General features: G+C 38.9%; 2 protein-coding genes across 2 annotated transcripts; one reads left to right on the top strand and one right to left on the bottom strand.

The window, feature by feature from the left end:
• The first annotated feature begins 709 nt into the window (after positions 1-709).
• pmpcb (peptidase, mitochondrial processing subunit beta) lies at positions 710-10367 on the top strand. Its single transcript, XM_062993875.1, has 13 exons — positions 710-799; positions 1173-1298; positions 3890-3976; positions 4924-5053; positions 5615-5813; positions 6557-6636; positions 6757-6869; positions 7364-7507; positions 7602-7762; positions 8167-8252; positions 8456-8544; positions 8634-8709; positions 10194-10367. The coding sequence occupies exons 1-13, from the start codon at positions 719-721 to the stop codon at positions 10256-10258; spliced, it is 1437 nt and encodes a 478-aa protein (XP_062849945.1). The 5' UTR covers positions 710-718; the 3' UTR covers positions 10259-10367.
• On the bottom strand, positions 10299-22387 carry dnajc2 (DnaJ (Hsp40) homolog, subfamily C, member 2). Its single transcript, XM_062993864.1, has 17 exons — positions 22212-22387; positions 20699-20889; positions 19937-20012; positions 18636-18734; positions 18359-18500; positions 18194-18274; positions 17625-17690; positions 17437-17528; positions 17205-17326; positions 14361-14510; positions 14162-14250; positions 13969-14038; positions 12404-12582; positions 12218-12318; positions 11909-12019; positions 10674-10828; positions 10299-10483 (listed from the first exon to the last, which is right to left on the bottom strand). Exons 1-17 carry the CDS (start codon positions 22264-22266, stop codon positions 10415-10417), a joined length of 1848 nt encoding a protein of 615 aa, XP_062849934.1. The 5' UTR covers positions 22267-22387; the 3' UTR covers positions 10299-10414.

Raw genomic sequence — 22387 nt, 5'->3', positions numbered from 1 at the left:
AACTACAAAGTGCTCTTATATGGTAAGTGGAGCTGCAGACACCTAACAACATCCAACACGTGTACAGTAGCCAACTGTTTTTTTTTTTTTACCTGCTTGAGGTGGGTTCACACATCATGCACTGCTCTCTGTTATTCATCATCTCTGTGATCACCTTTGTCCAGCCAGCAGAGGCCACACTTGCAGCAGTGATAAGGAATCTCTTCTGCACACTCCACCAGTCATGTCTGTGTAGGTGCGAGAGGTGCTTTATTTCAACTACAATCTGTGTTGAATAATTTTTTAAGTCATCATATGTGGCAGTTTAGGAGCACAGGTTTCTGTCTGGATATAATGCACAATTTTTAAACCAGAAGTGATAAAGAGGTGTTTAAAACCCCAGCAAGACTGCTGACCTTGACATATTTGCACCAACACTACACACAATACCATATTAGAGTTGCTGATGAGTTAAGAATGGACCACCATCTGAATATCTGGTGAGTGGACTTCATGATAATGCCTACTTTATACTGACTAAAATGTACAAGGTTTTGGAATGTGATGTCTAACAAGCTTATGAAAGGGTGTCCACATAATTTTAACCAAACCGTGTAATGTGGAGAAAGGCAGAAACGTTAACTTTGCATATAAGTCTGCTTGGCTCTTCTCTGCTGTAAATGAAGGTGAAGATTAATGACGTAACAATCGTGACGTCTGAACACAGCGTGTAAACAGCATGGCGGCGTCTGTGCGGTTGTTCGGTGCTGCGGGAGGACGTCTCGTCAAGAACCTTCTAAAGACAACCCCACTAACTCAGGTAAACACAACAAGTATGGCTTTACATTAGTTTACAATAATGTACCGTATAACTTCGTCACAATTATGAGTAGCGTGTTAGTAAGTGTCTCTATGGTGGCTAACACTGGAGCTAATAATCTGACGGTAGGTTTACTGTGTAAAAGTCAGCTCCACTGACACTAGCCTAATTCATGTAATGCACATAATGTACACATATTTGCTCATTTTAATAAACAGCTATGGCATCATGTTCGTACTTTACTAAGCTTTAGTTTTTCTTTGAATTCTTGTATATTTATATTTTTCTTTGCTTTGTCATTCCCAATTACGCAACTGCATTTAATTTGCTATGTCATTGTTAACATTATCACTATTATTACATGTTTGAACAGTGTTTGAGACAAAGAGCCACACAAGCTGCATCTCAAATAGCCCTCAATGTACCAGAGACCAAGTTGACCACACTGCCTAATGGCCTCAGAGTGGCATCTGAAGACTCTGGTCTGTCTACCTGCACAGTAAGTACCATACCCAGCTCCAAAATGTGCTTCTCATGTTTGTGAATGTTTTTAGTCATTCAGGTCATTTGCAATGTCATGTCGGGTAAGGGCACAAAGTTCCATACACTCCTACTTTTTTGCAGTGTCATTACAGAACAGCTGGACCAGTCATTTTAAACCGTGGGTGGTTGTCACAGATGGTCCAAATGTTTTTGTACCATAATCAGGGGTTGTTGTAGCCAGTTTAAATAAGCTTTAAAATTGATCTTCTAATGTAAATTTTAATGTTTAAAAAGCAACCATGTGATATGCCCAAATTGAGGTTGAGAATACTGGTAAAGTAAAAGTAAGTTAAAATACCAGAGTAATGGAATAATAGGCCTAATGTGTATTTTTACAGTGTTATTGATATTTACACATATTAAATTACAATAAAACCAAAGCCAAGGTAGAATGGTGACTTATAAACAAAATACAATCTGGTTGTTAAACAACATTAATTGAAAATTATTAACTCATTAGTAGATAGATAGATCTACTCAGTAGCAAGTTACATAAATTAAAAGTCAAAAGTAATAGTACACACTTAAGAGATTTACATTATACAAACAAGTATCTGTATAATCACAACACTCAGACAACACACCACAACAACAGGACCTTAGGGTACATATGGAGGTGTTATTTCGGTTTACATCGTAAGGCTGTTATAGATTGTAAGTAGGGCTGTCAAACGATTAAATTTTTTAATTGCGATTAATCTCAGAATTTCATGTAGTTAATCGCGATTAATCGCATGAAAAAAAAAATCTGTGTAAATGTTATAGAAAAGAAGGATTTTTAAGTGAAATGTTACAATTAAAATGGTGAACACATTTTATGCTAAATGTACTGATGTTAAAAACTGCTGGGACAAGAGAAAACTGTAAGGGAGTTTTTGTAACAGACTTTTCTGTGGTTGTATCGTGACAATGGTTTGATCGATCGATCGATCGATCGATCGATCGATCGATCGATCGATAGATAGATAGATAGATAGACAGACAGACAGACAGACAGACAGACAGACAGATAGAACCGAGTCTTTCTTGTTATTTACATAAAATGAATAACTGTAATGATGCATAAAGTATATTGCTAGTGTAAAAATTGAATAGTAATTAAACTATCAGATTATTAAATAGTAAAGTGACATGTGACTATTGCACAATTAGGCCAATATAGCCACATATATACAGTACATGCACATATATACCCATATTCATACATATTCACACATGTAAATACCCATATACATATTCACATATGCAAATACATACACACATACTCAAGTACACATATGCAAATACATACATACTGTATATATACTGTAGTATTGACGTTTCTACACGAAGTGAGTGTGTTTTGACCCTTTGGGGCTTCCATAGTTCATGGACTAGCGTGCTTGACTCAGCTGTCCGGTATTCGGTACTCGGTACAATACCACGCTGGGTTATATTATTTTAACAAACCGCAAATAAACAACGGTGGCAAGTCCGACATTAAATCGTTTGTTCTACCAGTCAAGTCTCAACATGAAATACAATTTGCGTTAACGGCACTTTTTTTTAATCGCGTTAAATTGAGATCACGTTAATGCGTTATTATCGCGTTAACTTCGACAGCCCTAATTGTAAGTAACAGCTGTAAAATATAAATTATAAAGTGAACTACAGTGCAAATATAAAAATAAAACACAACTTTTTGCAGATCTGTTAATCATACTTAGGGCGTTCTTTTCCATAATTCTTTTCTATAATAGAAATCGGTTATTCCCAACACTGTTACAGAAGTCTCCACAACTAGACGTAGACCCGAGGGTTTTGAATGGTGCTGCAAAATGCTGATTTAGCATTTTTGGGTCAGCATTTTCTCAGATTATCACACTTTCTTCTTTTTTTTTATGCTTATAAAAAATATAGATGTTCTAAAACTTTTGATTCATAATATTTGTATCAGTCTCACAATCAAATTGCTTAAAGCAAACATAGGTGATGCATTAAACAGATCTGACCACATCACAGTAAATATGCAACTGTGGCACTTCTGCCATCTGCTAGCTGACAAGGGCTCTAAGCCAAACCTCATACTAGCATCTAAACAGAACAAATAAAGTAGTAAATGCTCCGCTCCACTGATGTACTAGTTTTGCATTATGATTATAACTGATTGCTTATTTCAAATGTACTGAAAAATATTAGTCTCAGTGATGGTAAAATATATGTGTTTCTAATCTGCTTGTTTGTATACATTCATGACATGACCAAAAACTAGTTTTAAAGAGAAGTAAAGAAGTTGTGTAACTGACAAACATTAACAACCAGTACCTAAAAGATGAATAAGCTGATGTACAGCCATGAATTGATGTTTATTTACTTCAACACTTAACATTAATTCTCACCTCCAAAATCAGGCCATGTACATAATTTTAAGCTGTGTAATGTGTGAAATGCTCACACAGATGGAATTTACAACATCTTAATTTTAAGTGATAAAGCCTGAGTAAAATTGAGTAATGAGTGTACAGTCATTAGACATGGGTAACATATTTATTAAATGCACTTTTGCAGGTGGGTCTGTGGATCGATGCTGGGAGTCGATATGAGAACGATAGGAACAATGGCACAGCTCACTTCTTGGAGCACATGGCCTTTAAGGTAAGAGAACATTGTTATTTTGAAATGACTTCTGGGTCATTCAGATTTTTTTCTTAAAAATGCTAACATACTATAATAATGTTGTCACTTAAACTTTATGATTCAGAAATAACTGAAAGGCATGCTTGTAAAGGCATGCTGTCATTGTTGTTACAATTAAAACAGGCCCAAAACTTGCCCAAACTGCTGAGCTATACTTTACACATTATTTATATTTTAACCAATTCAACACCACTGTGGGTCGGAGAGTAACATAGACTACATCTTTCAAACATCAAAACAGCTTTCTTGCTTTGACTGTGCATGCAGTACAGTTGGTTGAATAGTCAGCAATTGGAAATCCCATGGAACCACAAATTGCCCCCAGACTGGGTGCATCATTGAAGATTTTACACTGTGTTTTCAGACTATTGGTAAGAAAGTGAAAGAGAAACCAACCATCCCCAGAAAACAGATGCAGGAACAACAGTTCCTCTACACTGTACTCATCACCATTTCTACAGCTCATGTAAAACTAGAAGTACAGAGATGCACATGTACAGTTTGCACAAGTGTAAACGAATCCGGAAACAAAAACAGAACTCTTTAGTAGTAATTTTACCTGTCTTGTTTTGAGTAATACCTTTGGGTGTAATTGCCAAAACACCTGCAAACAGGCATGGAGCATTACAGGTCTTGGAAGGAATCATGGAGGGATGTTCCTGGAAATGAACTCTGGACATAACCCCAAAGATAAAGCCAAAATAAATGAAGCCTAGTTTCCAAAACAGACCTTCAGTTTTATAAGACCTCTTGTCTGAGCTCACACTGAAAATCTAAAAAATTTAAAATTGAAAGTCCAGCTGTGGGATTTGCCTATATTTGTGGTGAGGTATGGAGATGCAATCTGTGCTCATTTACCTTTGTGAGATCTGTTGTCAAAATCTGTTTTCTTCTCTTGTTTGCAGGGTACAAAGAAGCGATCCCAGTTAGATTTGGAGCTGGAGATAGAGAACATGGGAGCCCACTTGAATGCCTATACCTCCAGAGAGCAGACGGTGTATTACGCCAAAGCCTTTTCTAAGGATCTCCCTAGAGGTATGAGAGTAAATCTGATCTCCTGGCTTATCAACCAACACTGAGCTGGTGCACTCATACTGATAGCACCAACAAACCGGTTATGATCTCACAAAAAACCCTGCAGGGTGGTATTTTACATTGTTCATAGTTTTCCAGCTCTTCCTTTTATATATTTTTTTTATATAAATATATAAACAAAAGGGGTGCTCGGCTTGGTTCAGTGGTCTATTTTGTTAGCCCACCACTGCTGAGATCCGGGTTTTAATTTCAGTGCTGCTATACAGACAATCGAGTTTGGCCGAAGCACTTCAGAAGACTGTCGCCCAGGCCAAGGTATTCCTGCCTTGTGGTTAGTGTTTTCTGGTGGAACCGGACCCGTCACAACCCTGACTGGGACAAAGTGGTTGATGGAAATGAAATTGTATAAACAAAACAATTCACCTATACTATAGTTTAGACTTAGTGTCTGTAAAAGTTGGGATAGTACAAACATGTGGTTAATGTATTCTTGGCGCTTTCCCAAACCAAACCCAGCGCAGGCAAGTCTGTTAACCCTCCTTGGTCTGTGTCTCTTTCCAGCTGTGGAGATTCTTGCCGACATCATCCAAAACAGCACACTGGGGGAGGCGGAGATTGAGCGTGAGCGTGGAGTCATCCTTCGAGAGATGCAGGAGGTTGAGACTAACCTACAGGAGGTTGTTTTTGACTACCTGCATGCTATTGCATATCAGGAAACAGCTCTAGGAAGAACTATTCTCGGACCTGCAGAAAACATCAAGTATGTATTTTGGCTGGTTTTGCACAGATGGTTGTAGATAGTAAAATGTTTGGTATTTATTCATGTCTGAGGGACATATTTGACATTTATTCACTGATCTGCTTTGAACTGGCCATTCAGCAGGTTCTAGATCCAACATCAAGACTGTCATTGCCTAATGTATTGAGTTACAAGAAAGTAACATTACACAGTATTACTGAATACTAAATTAGTTGACCAGTCCAGTCCAATATGTTTTTTCACACGTGTATAATAGAAACTTCAATAAATGCCTTAAGAAACCTAATGATGGAATTCAGTCAGCCTGTCCCCTAATTGTTATGGCAATACAGATGTTCATAACAAACACATGGTGAAAGGCTTCAACAAAGAATGACTAATTGTTGCCTATCAGTTAATGCTAACCTTTGCAGCTTTTTTGAATGGGATTTTTAGCCATAATCAATTCATCATATTGACTGCATGTGTGCTGTCAATGACCACTGTTTCACAGAGATCTCACAGAGAGCACTGTTGTGTTCAGTCTGGCACTTCTACCTGCATGTCAACCATCCCTTGTGCCGTTATCGTTAGCATTAGTGAACAGTAAGCTTTTTTCAATTTGCAGCATTAATATCTAGGAGATTTGCAGTGGATACATACACTAATAGTATATTAAATAACAAAACTGTAAGATGAACACTTGTTCTTATCACTGTGTCTCTTGACGCGTGTTCCTAAACCTCTGACCGTCTTGTTTGCAGAACGATAAACAGAGCAGACCTTGTGGAGTATATTACAACTCACTACAAAGGGCCAAGAATCGTGCTGGCTGCAGCAGGGGGTAAACCAACACTCATACCTTTATAACATGACCGTGTGTAGTATTTAGTGCTTAGAAAGAAAATGTAAATAGATTTTCCTAGGGTGCATGAATTTTGAGTGCTGTTTCTTTTCATTGTAGGAGTGTCCCACAATGAACTAATAGATTTGGCTACATACCACTTTGGGAAGCTGCCAGCCAGATACAGGGGTGAAGCACCAGCATTACCTTCATGCAGTTTCACTGGAAGTGAGGTAAAACTATTCTTTTTTTTTTTTTTTTTTTTTTTTTTTTTTTTTTTTTTTTTTTTGTCAATAGAATTTTATTCCCTTTTTTTTATATTTTAGTCATATTCATTTACCCAGTAGTATCATCTCTACTGTTGCAAACCTCTACCCTTACCGAGGGGGGCAGTACCTAACGTACGCTTTATCTGACATGTGTAGTAGCCTGACTGATGGGTTCAGAGGGGGATCAGTATTGCATATGGAGAGTCCTGTAATGAGGAATCCATTCGGCCCTTTTACTCTCGATCACCGATAACCAGTAACCATACAACTAAGCCAGAGCTGGATTCTGAAATGTGGAAATGTATTCTTGCCAAATGAAGGAAATATTAGAAAAAAAACTGTAAGATATGTATAAATAAATGGCATGTTCAGTTTTATGCTCTTTTATAAATAGAACACTTTCTTGGTAACGTTTGTTCTACAACATGGCTAACTAGTTGTGGTTTGATTTCGAACAGATTCGTGTAGGAGACAATAAGATGCCCCTGGCACACATTGCAATTGCAGTGGAGGCAGTAGGCTGGTCTCACCCTGACACCATTCCACTCATGGTGGCCAACACCCTCATCGGAAACTGGGATCGCTCCTTGGGCGGTGGTGTGGTCAGTATTTCTTCACATGCATCAGTATGAATTAAAGAGGATGTAAACTGGTGCATTATTTTTAAACTTGATTTTGTGCTTCGTGTCTTTTTAGAATCTGTCAAGTAAACTGGCACAGATGGCATGCCAGGGGAACTTATGTCACAGCTTCCAGTCGTTTAATACCTGCTACACGGATACAGGGCTGTGGGGACTCTACACTGTGTGTGAACCAGGCACTGTTAGAGACATGGTGCACTTCACCCAGCTCGAATGGTGAGCAAATCCCACAGGGTGCTTGTTTACAGTGCAGGATTAGTTCACTCACATTTTTGTGTTTGCATGATCTTTTTATTGTGGCCAGTAGTGCTGCCAGCACTAACTGACAATATTCTGTAGACTGTACAGTATTACAGGGTGAGTCAAAATTATGTTAACACTTGAATGGCGAAAACCATTTATTCACAAAACACTTCATATGTGTAACATGATTTACTGGACAGTTTCAACACACAAAAAACAGCGAGCAACAGTACCAGCCTGGACACACATTTCGCGGGGAATAGATCCATTAGTGTTAACATAATTTTGACTCACCCTGTATTTAAAATATCTATACTCAGGTTTGAATCTCATGGTTTTGACATGCTTATACCATAATGATGTTGCTATGTTTGTAGGATGTCTCTGTGTACCAGTGTGTCAGAGAGTGAGGTAGCAAGAGCGAAGAATCTCCTGAAAACCAACATGCTGCTTCATTTAGATGGTATGCTTACATCAGTGCAATTACACTTACTTACACTCCTGACATCTTAATGAGTCCCTTCAAATTGTAAGACATGCATTAGGAAATCTTACAGGTAACGTTCAACATTTGGAACAAATATTTATGACTTGTATGAGAACAAAGGTTTTTTTTTATAAAATTTTTGAGTCTTTAACATTTTTTTTGAATCTTTTCCCCATTAGGTTCCACACCTATTTGTGAAGACATTGGGAGGCAGATGTTGTGCTATGGTCGCAGAATCCCACTGCATGAACTGGAGGCCAGAATAGATGTAAGAATGTAATGTTGGAAGTAAAATCCTTTACAAATCCAGAATTGAAAATGTTTTAATATTTTTACCATTTCATTCTCTTCCAACAGGCAATAGATGCAAATACCATTAAGGAAGTGTGCACTAAGTATATCTACAACAAAGCTCCAGCTATAGCAGCTGTTGGTAAGTACAATCTCATTTTGTATTTAGGTGTAGAGTGCTTTCCAAAAATCGAATGTAAAGTCCTGTAAAGGACCATGATATTGAATGTGTAGTTGGTGAGACTGTATACCTACCTGTAGATGGGACACAGTCCATGTACTGGCTAGACAGTCTAACTGCAAATAGTAAACTGAAGCTAGCATGTGCATGTTTGCTAGGATTGTTTTATGCACACTTAGATGGTGCAGTGTTACACTAGCCCACTACCTCTGAGATCTGGGTTTAGTTTTTTTCTCAGCATTAATGATGATTTCACCAAGTATGTTTTTGGTGCTTCTAGTAAAGTTGCCATTAAATGTATGTTATATACATAGATTTGGACACCCCACACAATAGGCATTAATATGGGGGCAAAACGGCCACAGGTCTCACAATATTTTTTATGTGCAGCTGCTTAGAAATAAAAACCCAAAAATGTCTAATTGTGAATCTGAATAAGAGTTGATTAAAATAATTAGGCTTATGTATACAGGTGTCCTGATTACTCCAGTGCATGTGTAAGACAACACTGCCGTCCCTTCTGTCCTGTGCATCCTAACAAAAGTTTTGTCAAGTTTTGCTTTATCCTGGTCACTGTCTCAATGGGTCTAGTTTCATTAGGAAACACGAGGCACAAGGTAGGAATACTACCCTGGACAGGGAACCAATCCATCACAGGGCTTCAGCCACCTCCATTCTTCAGACAAAGCCAGATATTTGAACCCGGATCCCACCGGTGGTGGCCACCCAAGCATACAAATCAACTGGTTGTGGCTATCACATGCAAAAAAAAACCATTCAAAACATTTAAATATTTTAAAGTAAAGCCACTACCTGAATATCACTAATATATAATGACAGGACATTTTCATATTGCAGTGCTAAATTATAGTAGCCCACTATAGCAGAGATCCAGGGTTTTATTTGTCAGCTGTGCCGTAGGCCAGTCAATGTCTACATGCAGACATGATTTGCTATGTCTGGGGTTGTCCCAGGCCCTGCATTGGATTGGCATTCTGTCCTGGGTGTGTTACTGCATTGCACCTATTATAATCCAGACCAGAAAGCATTGCTTAATTCATGAAACAAATAAACTAGATTAATTCCAACTAAAATTTACTAGAATTGATATGATGACTAACACATTATCAAGGAGAGATTCACTATGGATAAAATCACTCTAATGGAAAAAGTCATGTGAGCTTAGAGCTTTTTTATGATTGGATTACTAAAGTACATACAAACTCAGTCTGTTTATTTTGTATATGTCAGCACACTTTTTGTGACATTACCTCCCAAGGCAGTTTAGAACTCTCTAGTAGGTGTCCAATTAAATAGCTAAAGCTACAGGACAGGGCTGGCTACTTACTGCTGATGAGTCAAAAGCAAAGTGTCTTTAAATAAATGGCACATTACATGAGTGTGTTGTTTGATTAATATTAAGTGTGCTAATGATTGTGTTTCAGGGCCCATTGACCAACTCCCAGACTACAACCAGATCAAAAGTGGCATGTACTGGTTAAGAACCTGAGAAGCAACAGGAGTATCTATGTTGTAACAAACCAGGGGTATTTATGTAGTCTGTGCATTTTTTTTTATTTTATTATAAAATAAACACCAACACAATAATGTTAAAAGAATATGGGGCTAGATGTGTGTGCATGTGTGGTTCTTTGCTCGCTTCTCTTCATTTTTTACTCTTAGCAGCAACTTGTTCCTGGGCAGCTTTCTTCGCTTTAATCATCTCCACGAGTTCCTGTGTTGTACACAAGGAAAGAGGATTCAGGCTACGATATCAAAGCACTTCATTATGTTACTGATTCAACTGTCATTTTTTATTATAGTAGCCAAACTGGGTATGGTATACAAGTCCTTTAACCATTTTTCTTAAATATTTGGACATTGCACTTCCAGAAATAACAGTAGACAACTGATCGAATGCTTACCTTGTATCTCTTCATACAATCTTTCTTGGAGCGTCCAGCCACAGCAGCAGCAATTTTGTCCCACCTCTCAGGAGTGCTAACAGGGTAGGTCTTTAGCGCTTGCTCTAAGAGCTTTTGCTCTTCTGTTGTCCAGGGAGCAGAATTAGAGTCACCCCCTAAATTCAGAGGAAGACAGGCAATATTGTTTATAAGATGTATCTACCATACAGATAAACCAGATACAGATAAAGACCAACTGTTACTTGGGTGCTAGACCATTCTCAGCAATGACACCAACATGGTAATGATCTGGTTGATTGTGTTGTACTAGTATAAGACTATCAGGTACAGCAGTGTTGTTGGGGAAAAGAAAACGGCTCTTGTCTACAACCAGTGCTAACAGGGTAAGAGTTTCTAATAAAGAGCCCAGTAAGTTAAACAGTATTTAAGAATCCCAACAACACTTCTACACCTGATACACTTACCCTATCACAACACACACTACCATGTTATTACCATGTGCTTTAAATCTGTGATCCCATATTTAGTGGTTTTCCATTAGTAAGTACTGTACTCAAATACCTGTGCTTAATTTGGTTACACTTCTTTACAGGGACCAAGTGTACCCTAGGCATGCAGTATGAGTGGAACGAGAAACAATGCACATGGTAGATTGGTCAAACAGAATCCAACACAAGCTCCTTATTTAAAAGCAAAATGCAATATTTCTTAATAGCTGTGTTGTGATAAACCTAAACAAAGCTCAAAAATCATCCTATTGCTACTACTGTTTACAGGTAATGATGCTGCCACCACCATGTTTCACTGTAGTGCTGGTATAATCCAGGTGATATTATAAACACTGCCTGTTTTTCTTCAGTCAGAGTGCTTTTCAGCTAGGAGTTCATTTTAAATAAAACAAATTCTTTTTCTCCTGATGTTGCCAGAGTGCTCCACATGTCGTTCCAACAGTGGCCTTAGTCTTGCCGTAACAGCCTGGTTTATAAAGTACTGCAAATATAAGTATCCATCTAACCAAGCATGTTTTCCCTTCGCAAACTAAATTCAAAAGCTAAGAACACCTGAGGGATAAACTGCATCAAAGGAAATTACAATAAAAATATTCATATTGTGTCCACTTTAATGAAATGATATGGTTGGTATGGCAGGATATTTTAAAAGAAAATGCTAGGCTGGTCCTAAATGGTTTGCAGGTAATATGTTACTAGTCCTAGTGGTGTACATGATACACTTACCATCAAAGCGCTCTGAAGGCACAGCATTGTCTACAGTGGGAGGAACGGCAGAATGCTCTTTTTTAAACTTCTCAAATGCCTTTTTGTTCACCTCTTCTTTCTGGTGAGGGTCTAAACAGGGGAAGAACAAACACCATTTTAAGCTGTTTTAATATCATGTAATATAACCATTACCAAGATTTTGAGAAATTCATATCCTAAAAATAGTGAGAAATATGTTCCAAATTTAGTATGTAGAACAATGTAATTAGGAGTGTGTTAAACATTTTTAATGATTAAACCTAACCAACAACAATTCCCAGAACTCACCCAGTTTCTGTAATGTCTTCGCTTTACTGATGACATCTTTTGCTGTTCTTTTGATGCCACTGTTTGAGTGCAGGTTCATGTAGTTGGCGATCACTTCCCACCTACAAAAATAGCACAGTCCATTAGAAGAAGCCACAAAAGTCTTTGAATGGCATTGCAAGATGATTTTGTGTACAGGTAGCTGACCTGGCATTGGTTCCAGCAGGAAACAGGTTGACGGCTTTGATAAGCAACTGCAGGTCTTCCTCGTTCCAACCTTTGCCTCCTCCACTTCCGGTGCTGGCATTTTCCGTGCTGCGTGCAGTCTGCTGCGCCTTTACTTCAGCTTCATGCTCACGCTTGAGCTGGTCATTCACTTCCTGTACCTACATACACAAACAACTTTTAATCATACTAATTATGACCGTGCCAAGCATGGCCGGATGCAGCAGATGCTGATTTGACGCCTGACTGTAGGTTACACAATAGGGAATGTCCCTGAGTGACCAAGTCTTAATCCTGACCTAAATCAGAGAGAGAATCTGTTGGTGGACTTTGTTGCTCACATTTCTGCAAAGAGGAATGGGCAAATACTGCTATACTTGTTCTATACATCCACACTTTATCACGAGTCCAGGTGCCGTGCTTTTAAGAAAATGTGTGTTTTATAAGGTACGCAATTCAATGTTCATCTTTTACTCAGCATAACAGTTTGAGTCAAAAGCTGACTCTTTAAGACAAAATGTATTAAGTTTCCTTTCCGTTGAAGAATAGGCTTTAATGACTTCTACTCATCTGAAGCTTAATACATTTGCAACTATTGTAATATACCATGGTTACCCATCTTAACAAGCTAACACACCAATGTGGAGTGTTTGAACTTGCGAGTTTGAATCTCAGCAGAGCCAGAGACCTGGCCAGGCATCCACTAACACAACTGGCTGTGTTTGAGGAATAAGATGGGGTCTACTCCCACAGCAGTATGCAATCTCTGTGACTGGTCTTCTCTTCTGTGCAAGTGAGGGTAGGGGGGTTAAGGCAATAAACTGAAGCTAAGAATGGCTCTGACGAGTGTGGACTCGTGTTAGAAGGGGCACGTGATGATCCAGAGGATCTCCTTGATCAGAAAGTGTTCATTAGGGTTGTTCATTAGTTCAAGTCTTTAATGTCAAACACAGTCATGGACAATTTGGTATCTCTAATTTACCTCACTTGCATGTTTTGGGACTGTGGGAGGAAACCGGAGCTCCCGGAGGAAACCCACGCAGACACTGGGAGAACATGCAAACTTCACACAAACAGGATCCGGACCACCCCACCTGGAAATCGAACTGTTAGGCGACAGTGCTACCCACTGAGCCACCCTACTAGTGGTCTATAAAGACTTTTGGTCCCCAATGTATGTCTTAAATAAGTTAGAGGCTTGAAAAAAATAGATCAGATACCGTAACAGTCTTGTCAGAATTGGTTATTGTCGATTGAAAGGTTTGCGTCCGGACTTTGGATCATTTTTAGAAAGATGTCGATGTAGAAAAGTTGTGACTTAAGGGTGTAAAAATGTGTAAAAAAAAAAGCCTTAAAAAGGTGTAAGTACAGAATTTGCTCTACCTGTTTCCACTGGCTAAAAAAATTAATTAAAAACCTTTCAAATATTTTGTCAAGTGTCAATTATTCTGTAAAATCACAGTAATATATACTTTATATACAGTACATCCGACAAGCACAAGCATTGTGGACGTTTTCATTTCTTCCAGTTAGCATATAGTGCCTACCTGTTTCTCTATTGCAGCTTGACTCTCATCCTTACTGCCTGTTGCTAAAACCTCATTTAATGTCTGTAAGCTAGAAAAGAACAAATAGCAGGTTTAATAATGCAATTAAAATATCATTGCAAATCAGGGTTCATGAACTTATGGTATGAAATGGTATGGTAATAAAACAACTTATCACATGACTCAGAAGTACCTCATAAGTTCTAGTCGATCACATAGCTTCTCAACGTCCTCCATCATCTTGACACTTTCTGCCTCGCTGTCCACAAAATAATTACAGTTCTGCCAAAAAGGGGGAAAAAAAAATCATGTGACTTTCTAATGCACAAGAACCCAAAAGGGTCCAAAAGCCACAGCAGATGTAAAACATGATTTGGCGAGATCTTTTCAACCTTGCATGTGGTCCTGAGTTTCTGCCTCTCTTTCTTGATGGCTTTCTTCTGAGCCTCTTTCTCTTTCTTGGCCTGCTGGGCCACTTGCTTGGCCTCCTCCTCCTCTTTTTCTTTAGCCAACCGAGCTGCTTCCAGCTCTGCCTGTCGAGCCTGCAGCACAGCAAAATCCATCACATCAACTACAACCATATTAGAGATTCAAAGTTTGGGAGCAGTAAAACTGAAAGACCTGCTGCCCTCTCATGCAAGTCTTGTATGTAGGACTGCTAGAAGTCCAGTGCCCGAAGTACTGAGAGCTGGAGGGCCTTAAGAATAAAGGAGATTGCTAAGGTATGTAGGGGAGAGAACATGAAGGCATTTAAAAGTAAGCAAGATTATTTTGTACTTGATATGGGAGGATAATGATAGCCAATGAAACTGCAGTGAAGCCGATGTGATGTAAGCAAGTTTTAGCAGGAAAAGTGTCAAAAAGGGAGTTGCACGAATCCAGGCGAAAAAAAAAAAAGGGCATTTGCCAATATTTTGGCATAATCATCTCTGAGCAGAGACGTATAATATTGTGCAAACAATAAATTGCAGTCTTAGTATTAAACGTAATGTGTGGCTAAAATTAAAGGGATAAATTAAAAATATTGCCAATTAATTAGTTACTAGGATGGGTTTAACAGGTGCACCATCCACATTGAGACACAGTGCTTTAGTACCACTAACAAGGCTTCAGTTTTGTCTATTTAGTTGCAAGCAATTATAAGTCAGAGTTCTAAATCTGTAATGCATGCACTTAGTGACTGAGATTCAGCTTTACATTAGCACCACATCCCCTAAAACCTCATATCATCTGCGTAGCAGTGAAACTTAAGATCACGATTATGTATGATCTGGGCCCCAGAGTGAAATATATAGTATAAAAAGGATTGGTCCAAAGACAGAGCCTTGGGGCACTCTCTGAGCAACTGGGGGAGTGTATGTCTAGTCAATACCTATTGAAAAAAGATTTTGCCTGTTCGTAAGATAGGACCAGAGACCTAAACATGAAATACCAACGGATAATAGTCTGGAAATAAGTACAGTGCTCAGCATAAATGAGTACACCCCAACAGATTTGTCAGAAAACCTTTAGTTTCCTTTCAGAATCAACATTTTCTACTGGATACTATACTGCAAAATACTCCCACAAATGTGGGCCATTGAATTTGCACACACAAAAACATAATTTCACCATGTTGCAAAAATGAGTACACCCCCATGAAAGTCTTAGGAGCAAAGCTAAAGTTTAGACTACAAATTTTTAATTAACAATAATTTAATCACAGATGAGTCTAATTATTTATTAAACAGGTGTCCAGCAGCCAGTTGACTATAAAAAGGTGTTACTTAACAAAGAAAACCCCTTCCCATTTCATGCTGTCAGCAATGGCACCACATGGAAGAGAAATGTCAAAATATCTGAGAAAAGAAAATAATTTCTTTACACAAGAAAGGTGAAGGCTACAAGATCAACAAGGCTTTACTTATCAGCCAGAATACTGTAGCAAAAGTGATACAAAACTTTTACAAAGATGAAACTGCAACCATCTCACAGAGACCTCCAGGCCATCCATAGAAGTTTACACCTAAACAGGGGCGTCTTCTGATGAGAAGGGTGGAAGAAAATTGCCATGCATGTTCACTGAAGTTAGCTAAAGAGGTAGAAAGCCAAACTGAGGTAACTGTTTCCCGTGACACAATATGGGGTACACTGCAGAAGAATGGCATGCATGAGTGCCGTCCATGAAGAACGCATCTCCTAAAGCCCATGCACAAAAAAGCTCGCCTACAATTTGCCAGGGCCCATGCCGAAAAAGGTGAAGACTACTGGGACTCTATACTCTGAAGTGATGAGACCAAGATAAATGTTTTTGGAACTGATGGCTTCCAAACTGTATGGCGTCGCAAAGGTAAGGAGTACAAAGAAAAGTGCATGATGCCTACAGTGAAACATGGTGGTGGCAGTGTCCTTATGTGGGGCTGCATGAGTGCTGCAGGTGTTGGGGAGCTGCATTTCATCGATGGTATCATGAATTCACAGATGTACTGCTCTATGTTGAAAGAGAAGATGCTACCATCACTCCGTGCCCTTGGTTGTCATGCACTTTTCCAACATGACAATGGTCCAAAACACACCTCTAAGGCCACTGTTGCATTTCTGACGAAGAACAAGGTGAAATTGATTCAGTGGCCAAGTATGTCTCCTGATCTGAACCCAATCGAACATCTATGGTGAATTCTAAAGAGACAGGTTGAGCATCACTCTCCATCCAGCATTCAGGCTCTAAAAGAGGTCGTACTTGAAGAATGGAAAAAGGTAGATGTTGCAATATGTCGGCAACTTATTTATTCCATGCCTAGAAGACTTAACTCTGTCCTTAAAAATCATGGAGGTCATACAGAATACTAGATGTAGTAGTTTTTGATGTGGGGTGTATTCATTTTTGCATCAACTAATTTGAGTAAAACTGAAGATTTTGTAATCTATATTACATTATTAACCTTACTTTCATTGTATGGTCTAAACAAATGTTCTATGAAACTCTGTCTTGTAAAAATTTTGGAAATTGTTCCTGTGTTCAGTGAGATATTGATTAAAATCTTACTTTTCAAAGGGGGTGTACTCATTTATGCTGAGCACTGTATGTCATGATTTACAGTGTCAAAAGCTGCTGTGAGGTCCAGGAGGATATTAAGCAAACCTGAAAACATTATTCCTGAAACTTAATACATAAAAAGAGTGGACAGAGAGACGTCAGTATAATTTTAATTAGAATGCAAAAATCATTAAGTTGTGACTTTGCAAGCATTACTGACCCGCTCCTTTTCCTCCTGCTCTTTCTTCTTGGCCTCGGCTTTGGCTTTCTTCTCCGATTCTTTCCTGGCCTTTTCTTCCTCTTTAAATTTCTTTATCCTTGGGTCACAGCTGTAGGCGGTGTCTGTAATACATCAATAAAGTTAAGCTGTAACGAGCAAGAAAATCACCAGAAATGTGTTAAGCACCTAATTTATCAATTACAACTGTGATTCATGCTATTGCAGGCCGTACCCACGAGAGTTCGTATCCTATTCATTTCTTCCTTTTTCCTCTGAGCTCGTGACGCTCGGTTCTGCTTCTCAATCCATCTCCGCTCATCACGACTGATTGGGGGGAAAAAAGAACCCCAGTGGAGTCAAACGTAAAGGAAAATCACTGTAATCACGTTCAGACAACAACATGGAAAATTAAATAGCTACCATTCTGCTTTCTCTTTTTCCTCTTCATCCAAGTATGAAAACTCTCTCCATGAATCAAAATTGTACCTGGAAAATAATCAGGTTCTTGGTATTAAAGCATGACAACTTAGATTTACAATAAATGTCATTCAACAGGGTATAGCGTCACATAAGCAAGTGCATACAAAATATTCAAATTTTTTATCTTACATGGTGGATTACGTGGATTCTTACATAGTGATGTTTCACAGATAAAAGTGATCTCTTCACCACATTATTACTACTTAGCAGCTAACAGTGGAACAAGAAAACCTTTGGCCAAATTCTGCTGATAAGCATTCACATGTTTACACAATATTGCAAATATCTAATATTTCTAAACATTGATTCTGTGTGTTGTGCTTGTGTTTTCTATTGGTTTTTAGTTAGTCTCATTCTCAGTTCTTGTTCTCTCCAAACAAAACAAGAAAAAAATGGATTAATGTATGTCATTCTATATTTTGCTCTAAAAGCCATAGCTTGTTAACTGGATCTACTGGACACACTACTGGAAGTAGTTTCCATAAGAAACAGAAAGGCTTAGTGCTCACCAAAATGAATAGAAGTTGTCCACCTCCTCAAAGGTCGATTTCGAGGATCCTAGGTGGGGGACGTGTTTTTTAGTCGACCACCTGCCAAACAGAAGGAATGTGTTATTTACTCTTCTGTTATGCTGTAAATGTACAGATTGGGAGGCAGCGGGGAATTGCAAGTACCTGGCGTTTCGCTCAAACACAGGAGCAAACACATTGAAGAAGTTCTCTTTTCCATCTGCTTTCGAAGGCATGGCATTGTCAAAGGTGGGGTCCACACTGTCGAACGCTCGCCGCTTCACAGGATCTGACAGAATCTCTATTGCTGCAATTTGCAACAGGATGCATTTTAAAACAAGCAGAGAGGCAAAAAACGTTATGGTGTATATATAAATGATTTATTTATAAATTTACAGCTTTAATTTGAGTTTAATGATGAAGTAGCAGGTGCAATCCTAACCTTTAGTAATGCAGGTGAAATAATCATTGTCTCCTTTTATGATCTGCTCGCCTGCTGCTTTTCTCTTGTCTGGATGATGTTTCAGCACCATTGCTTTATCTGCAGATATTATCGTGAACCGTTACTTATAGGTAATGACAGTAACATCATATTCAACATCATATACATAACTATATATAATAACAATATATATATATTGCACCACCTTATCTGGTTGGCTACAGACCATCACGCAACCCAGGCTGTCCACTTCTTATCACCCAGCAGTAAGGGGTTCCCACACAGAACCATACTGCTATGCTCTATGTGACTCCCCAGCCTTACTCCTGAGATTGCATATCACAGCAGCAGTGAGGAGAAATCCGATCTAAACCATCACCCTCAGACATGGCCGATTGTGTATGTTGGTCGCACAGCCAGGTTGATAGCACTGCTTAGATTTAAACTTGTGAGCTGAAAAACTAAGCTAGACTACTGCACCACCTGAGTGCCCTTACATCTATTTACACCATCATTGTGCAGTTTTACAAAAGCACCACAATGTGCACTCCAGAGTGTAATTTGGAACACTAATATAAAGGCATATATAAGGTTGTGTTGATGTCTTAAAAACACTCCATGTGGTAAAAAGTGGTGATGTAGTCAGGTCACAAAAATTAAGCATTTAAAATAGGTTTACTGGCCAAACAGCGTTAAGAACCCCTATTATTGCAATGTTTACATTATAGTCAGCATGGTAGCACAGGAGACAGTAAGGCTGCAAAACTCTAGGCAAAACTACATTCAAATCTCGCCTTCTGTCACTGTAAAGAGTTTGGACTATCTTCTCTTATATCAGTGTGGGCTTACCAACTGCTGTGCTTTTCTTCCACCTATCAAAATATAGAGAAGATAGATTGGCAGCTCCAAATCGCCTAACGTGTTGTGCCTTGGGATGGACTGGCACCCTGTCTTCTATTTCTGTTTAGCTTTAAACTCAATGTAGTTTTGCAGGGTGAGACACTAACCATAGTACAACAACTGTTGTGGGTCCCTTAAATGGGAATTGGAATGAAGTCCTATTAAAATGGAGCCAAATTTTAAAGGTCCAGCCAAAAAAAACAGTGTTTAAATTGGGCTGTATTCCTAATCGCAATCACTCTAGACAGTATACATAATTTGTGCCCTACCATTGGTACTGTAAGTGTTACACACTACGTAGCCAAGAAATTACTTGTGGAGGTAAATAATGTCTACCTGTCAGAACATTAATCCTTTAACACAAAGGAATATTTACTATAAAAAGATGTAAAAGCACTTACGAGCTGCTTTGATCTGTTTCTGAGTTGCCTTGTATCTCATATGAGCTAAACCCAAAACAGCATAGTGATCTTGATTCTGTGTGAGAGAGAACCACTGTTATTCATCACAAAAATGCAAGCAAGTTGATAAAACGGCAACTTTTAAACATTACCAAAGGCCTTTGCGTTTCAAAGCAAGTATATTACCAACCATTGTTTAATTAAAGCTGTCACATAAACGTGTCATTTAAATATACCAATTTCCAACAGCTGACACTTGATTTGAATTAATAAAGAAGCTACAGATCGGTACAGAGTAAAAGTGCTGATTTGTAATGCACCCTTACCCACCCTCAGTGCTCATGCACCAACTCTGTGTACAGCAGCATTCAGACAATTTAACTCAGATGTTTGTTTGTTTATTAGGATTTGAACATCATGCTTTACACTTTGGTTACATTCATGACAGGAACGGTAGTTAGTCATTACACACAAGGTTCATCAGATCACAAGTTTTAATCTCAAACACAGTCATGACAATTTTGTATCTCCAATTCACCTCACTTGCACGACTTTGGACTGTGGGAGGAAACCGGAGCTCCCAGGGGAAACCCACACATACATTGGGAAGAACATGCAAACTCCATACAGAAAGGACCCAGACCACCCCACCTGGGGATCAAACCCAGAACCCTCTTGCTTTGAGGTGACAGTGCTACCCACTGAGCCACCATGTCTCCCCTAGGAAACTACTAACAATTGTAACATCTGACAGCACAGCACCTTCCAGTCTTTAGGGTCCAGTGTTTTCAGCATGGGATATTCTTCCAGCTGCAACTCCTCATCTGCCTCCTCCTCGGAAAGCTCCTCTTCTTCCTCCAGCTCCTGGAATGAAGCGGACACATTTCGAACCCTGCGTTTCAAAAAGGCTTCGAACCAGCGGCCCACCGGTTCCACCTGCACCTGTATTGAAGCTGAGATAAAGGAGATGAAAGTGAATGGAAGGAGAGAAGACATGAAGATGAAGTATTCTGTTAAACCAGTTCATTTCATGTCTCTCACTAGTTCTACATGCTAGGAAAATGTGCTGCTGCTTATAATAAAATCATACTGTAATTATACACACTAATGGAAACAGAATTTCACTGGATTTAAGCGAGACTCTGGTTGTTGTCACATACTTGATTAACTGACTGTGGTTTGTTTGTTTGTTTATTAGGATTTTAATGTCATGTTTTACACTTTGGTTACATTCATGACAGGAACGGTAGTTACTCATTACACAAGGTTCATCAGTTCACAAGGTTATATTTAACACAGTCATGGACAATTTTGTATCTCCAATTCACCTCACTTGCATGTCTTTGGACTGTGGGAGGAAACCGGAGCACCCGGAGGAAACCCACGCGGACACGGGGAGAACATGCAAACTCCACACAGAAAGGACCCGGACCGCCCCACCTGGGGATCAAACCCAGGACCTTCAACTGACTATGGTAAAACAGTGATTTAATAGAAGCAGGGAACAGTACGCTTTTTAAAAGTTGTTAACACTTTGGCCTTTTTCTTTCGATTTTACATAACACATACATAATTGTGTTTTAATTAACAGCAGAAAGAGCTGTTTAATTAGGAGATTCATTCTGCATTAGTTTGCATACCATTGGTGAGAGAAAAGCCAAATAAATCTGGACATTATTATCTGTATTATGCAAGACCACTCACCTCCCAAGAACCAAAGTGGCAGAATAAATTATAATAGGCATACTATTTAAGTGAAAGGCAGTATGGTTAAATACTTCTGATTTATTGGTACAGACACGATGACATCACTGGTCCAGTGCTTTCTTTTTTCTTTCGTTAAGGGTTTTAAAGAATGCACCCTTTATAGCTCTGAGATACACAGCCTTCTGTGCTATAAAATTAGACAACACTGGCAGACTCCCAAATTGCTTTCTAATCGAACTATAGTGCCCTTCATATAGATAGTGTGTATTATAACATACAGTGCACCAGTGTAGGGCGGACAGAGTCATTCGGGAGGCAGCCACTGATTTAAGTTAGCGCGAGTACAATTAAGCGTCGCCAGGAACATTTTGTACAAACATGAAAGTAATTTGAAAGTTATTAATGTAGAGCACCAGTAAGGTAGGTAAATATGTGTAATTAGAGTATTAACAGTGTGAGGAATGTGTTATTAAACAGGCTGAGCAGGGTGAGTGAAGTACATTGTGCTAACGAGCTAAGCTAATGCGTGTGTGTGTATAGAGTAGAGTAAGAATACTGCTGTTCTTACCGGCTGTAGTGTTATACACCGCTGTAAGCTGTCCTTCCAGCGCCTCTTTCAACATGGCTGTACTTCAGCTCAGTGTCACCATATAATACAGCAGTATATTAGGGGTTCTATACAAAGCTAAGTGCCGGGAAACGCTGTCGCACCACATGGGCCTTCAACTGCACTTCACACACTTC

This window comes from Trichomycterus rosablanca, chromosome 1 (genome assembly GCF_030014385.1).
Source record: "Trichomycterus rosablanca isolate fTriRos1 chromosome 1, fTriRos1.hap1, whole genome shotgun sequence".
Lineage (NCBI taxonomy): Eukaryota > Metazoa > Chordata > Actinopteri > Siluriformes > Trichomycteridae > Trichomycterus > Trichomycterus rosablanca.
Note: the sequence above shows the minus strand (reverse complement) of the source record. Positions and strands in the feature narration are given on the sequence as shown.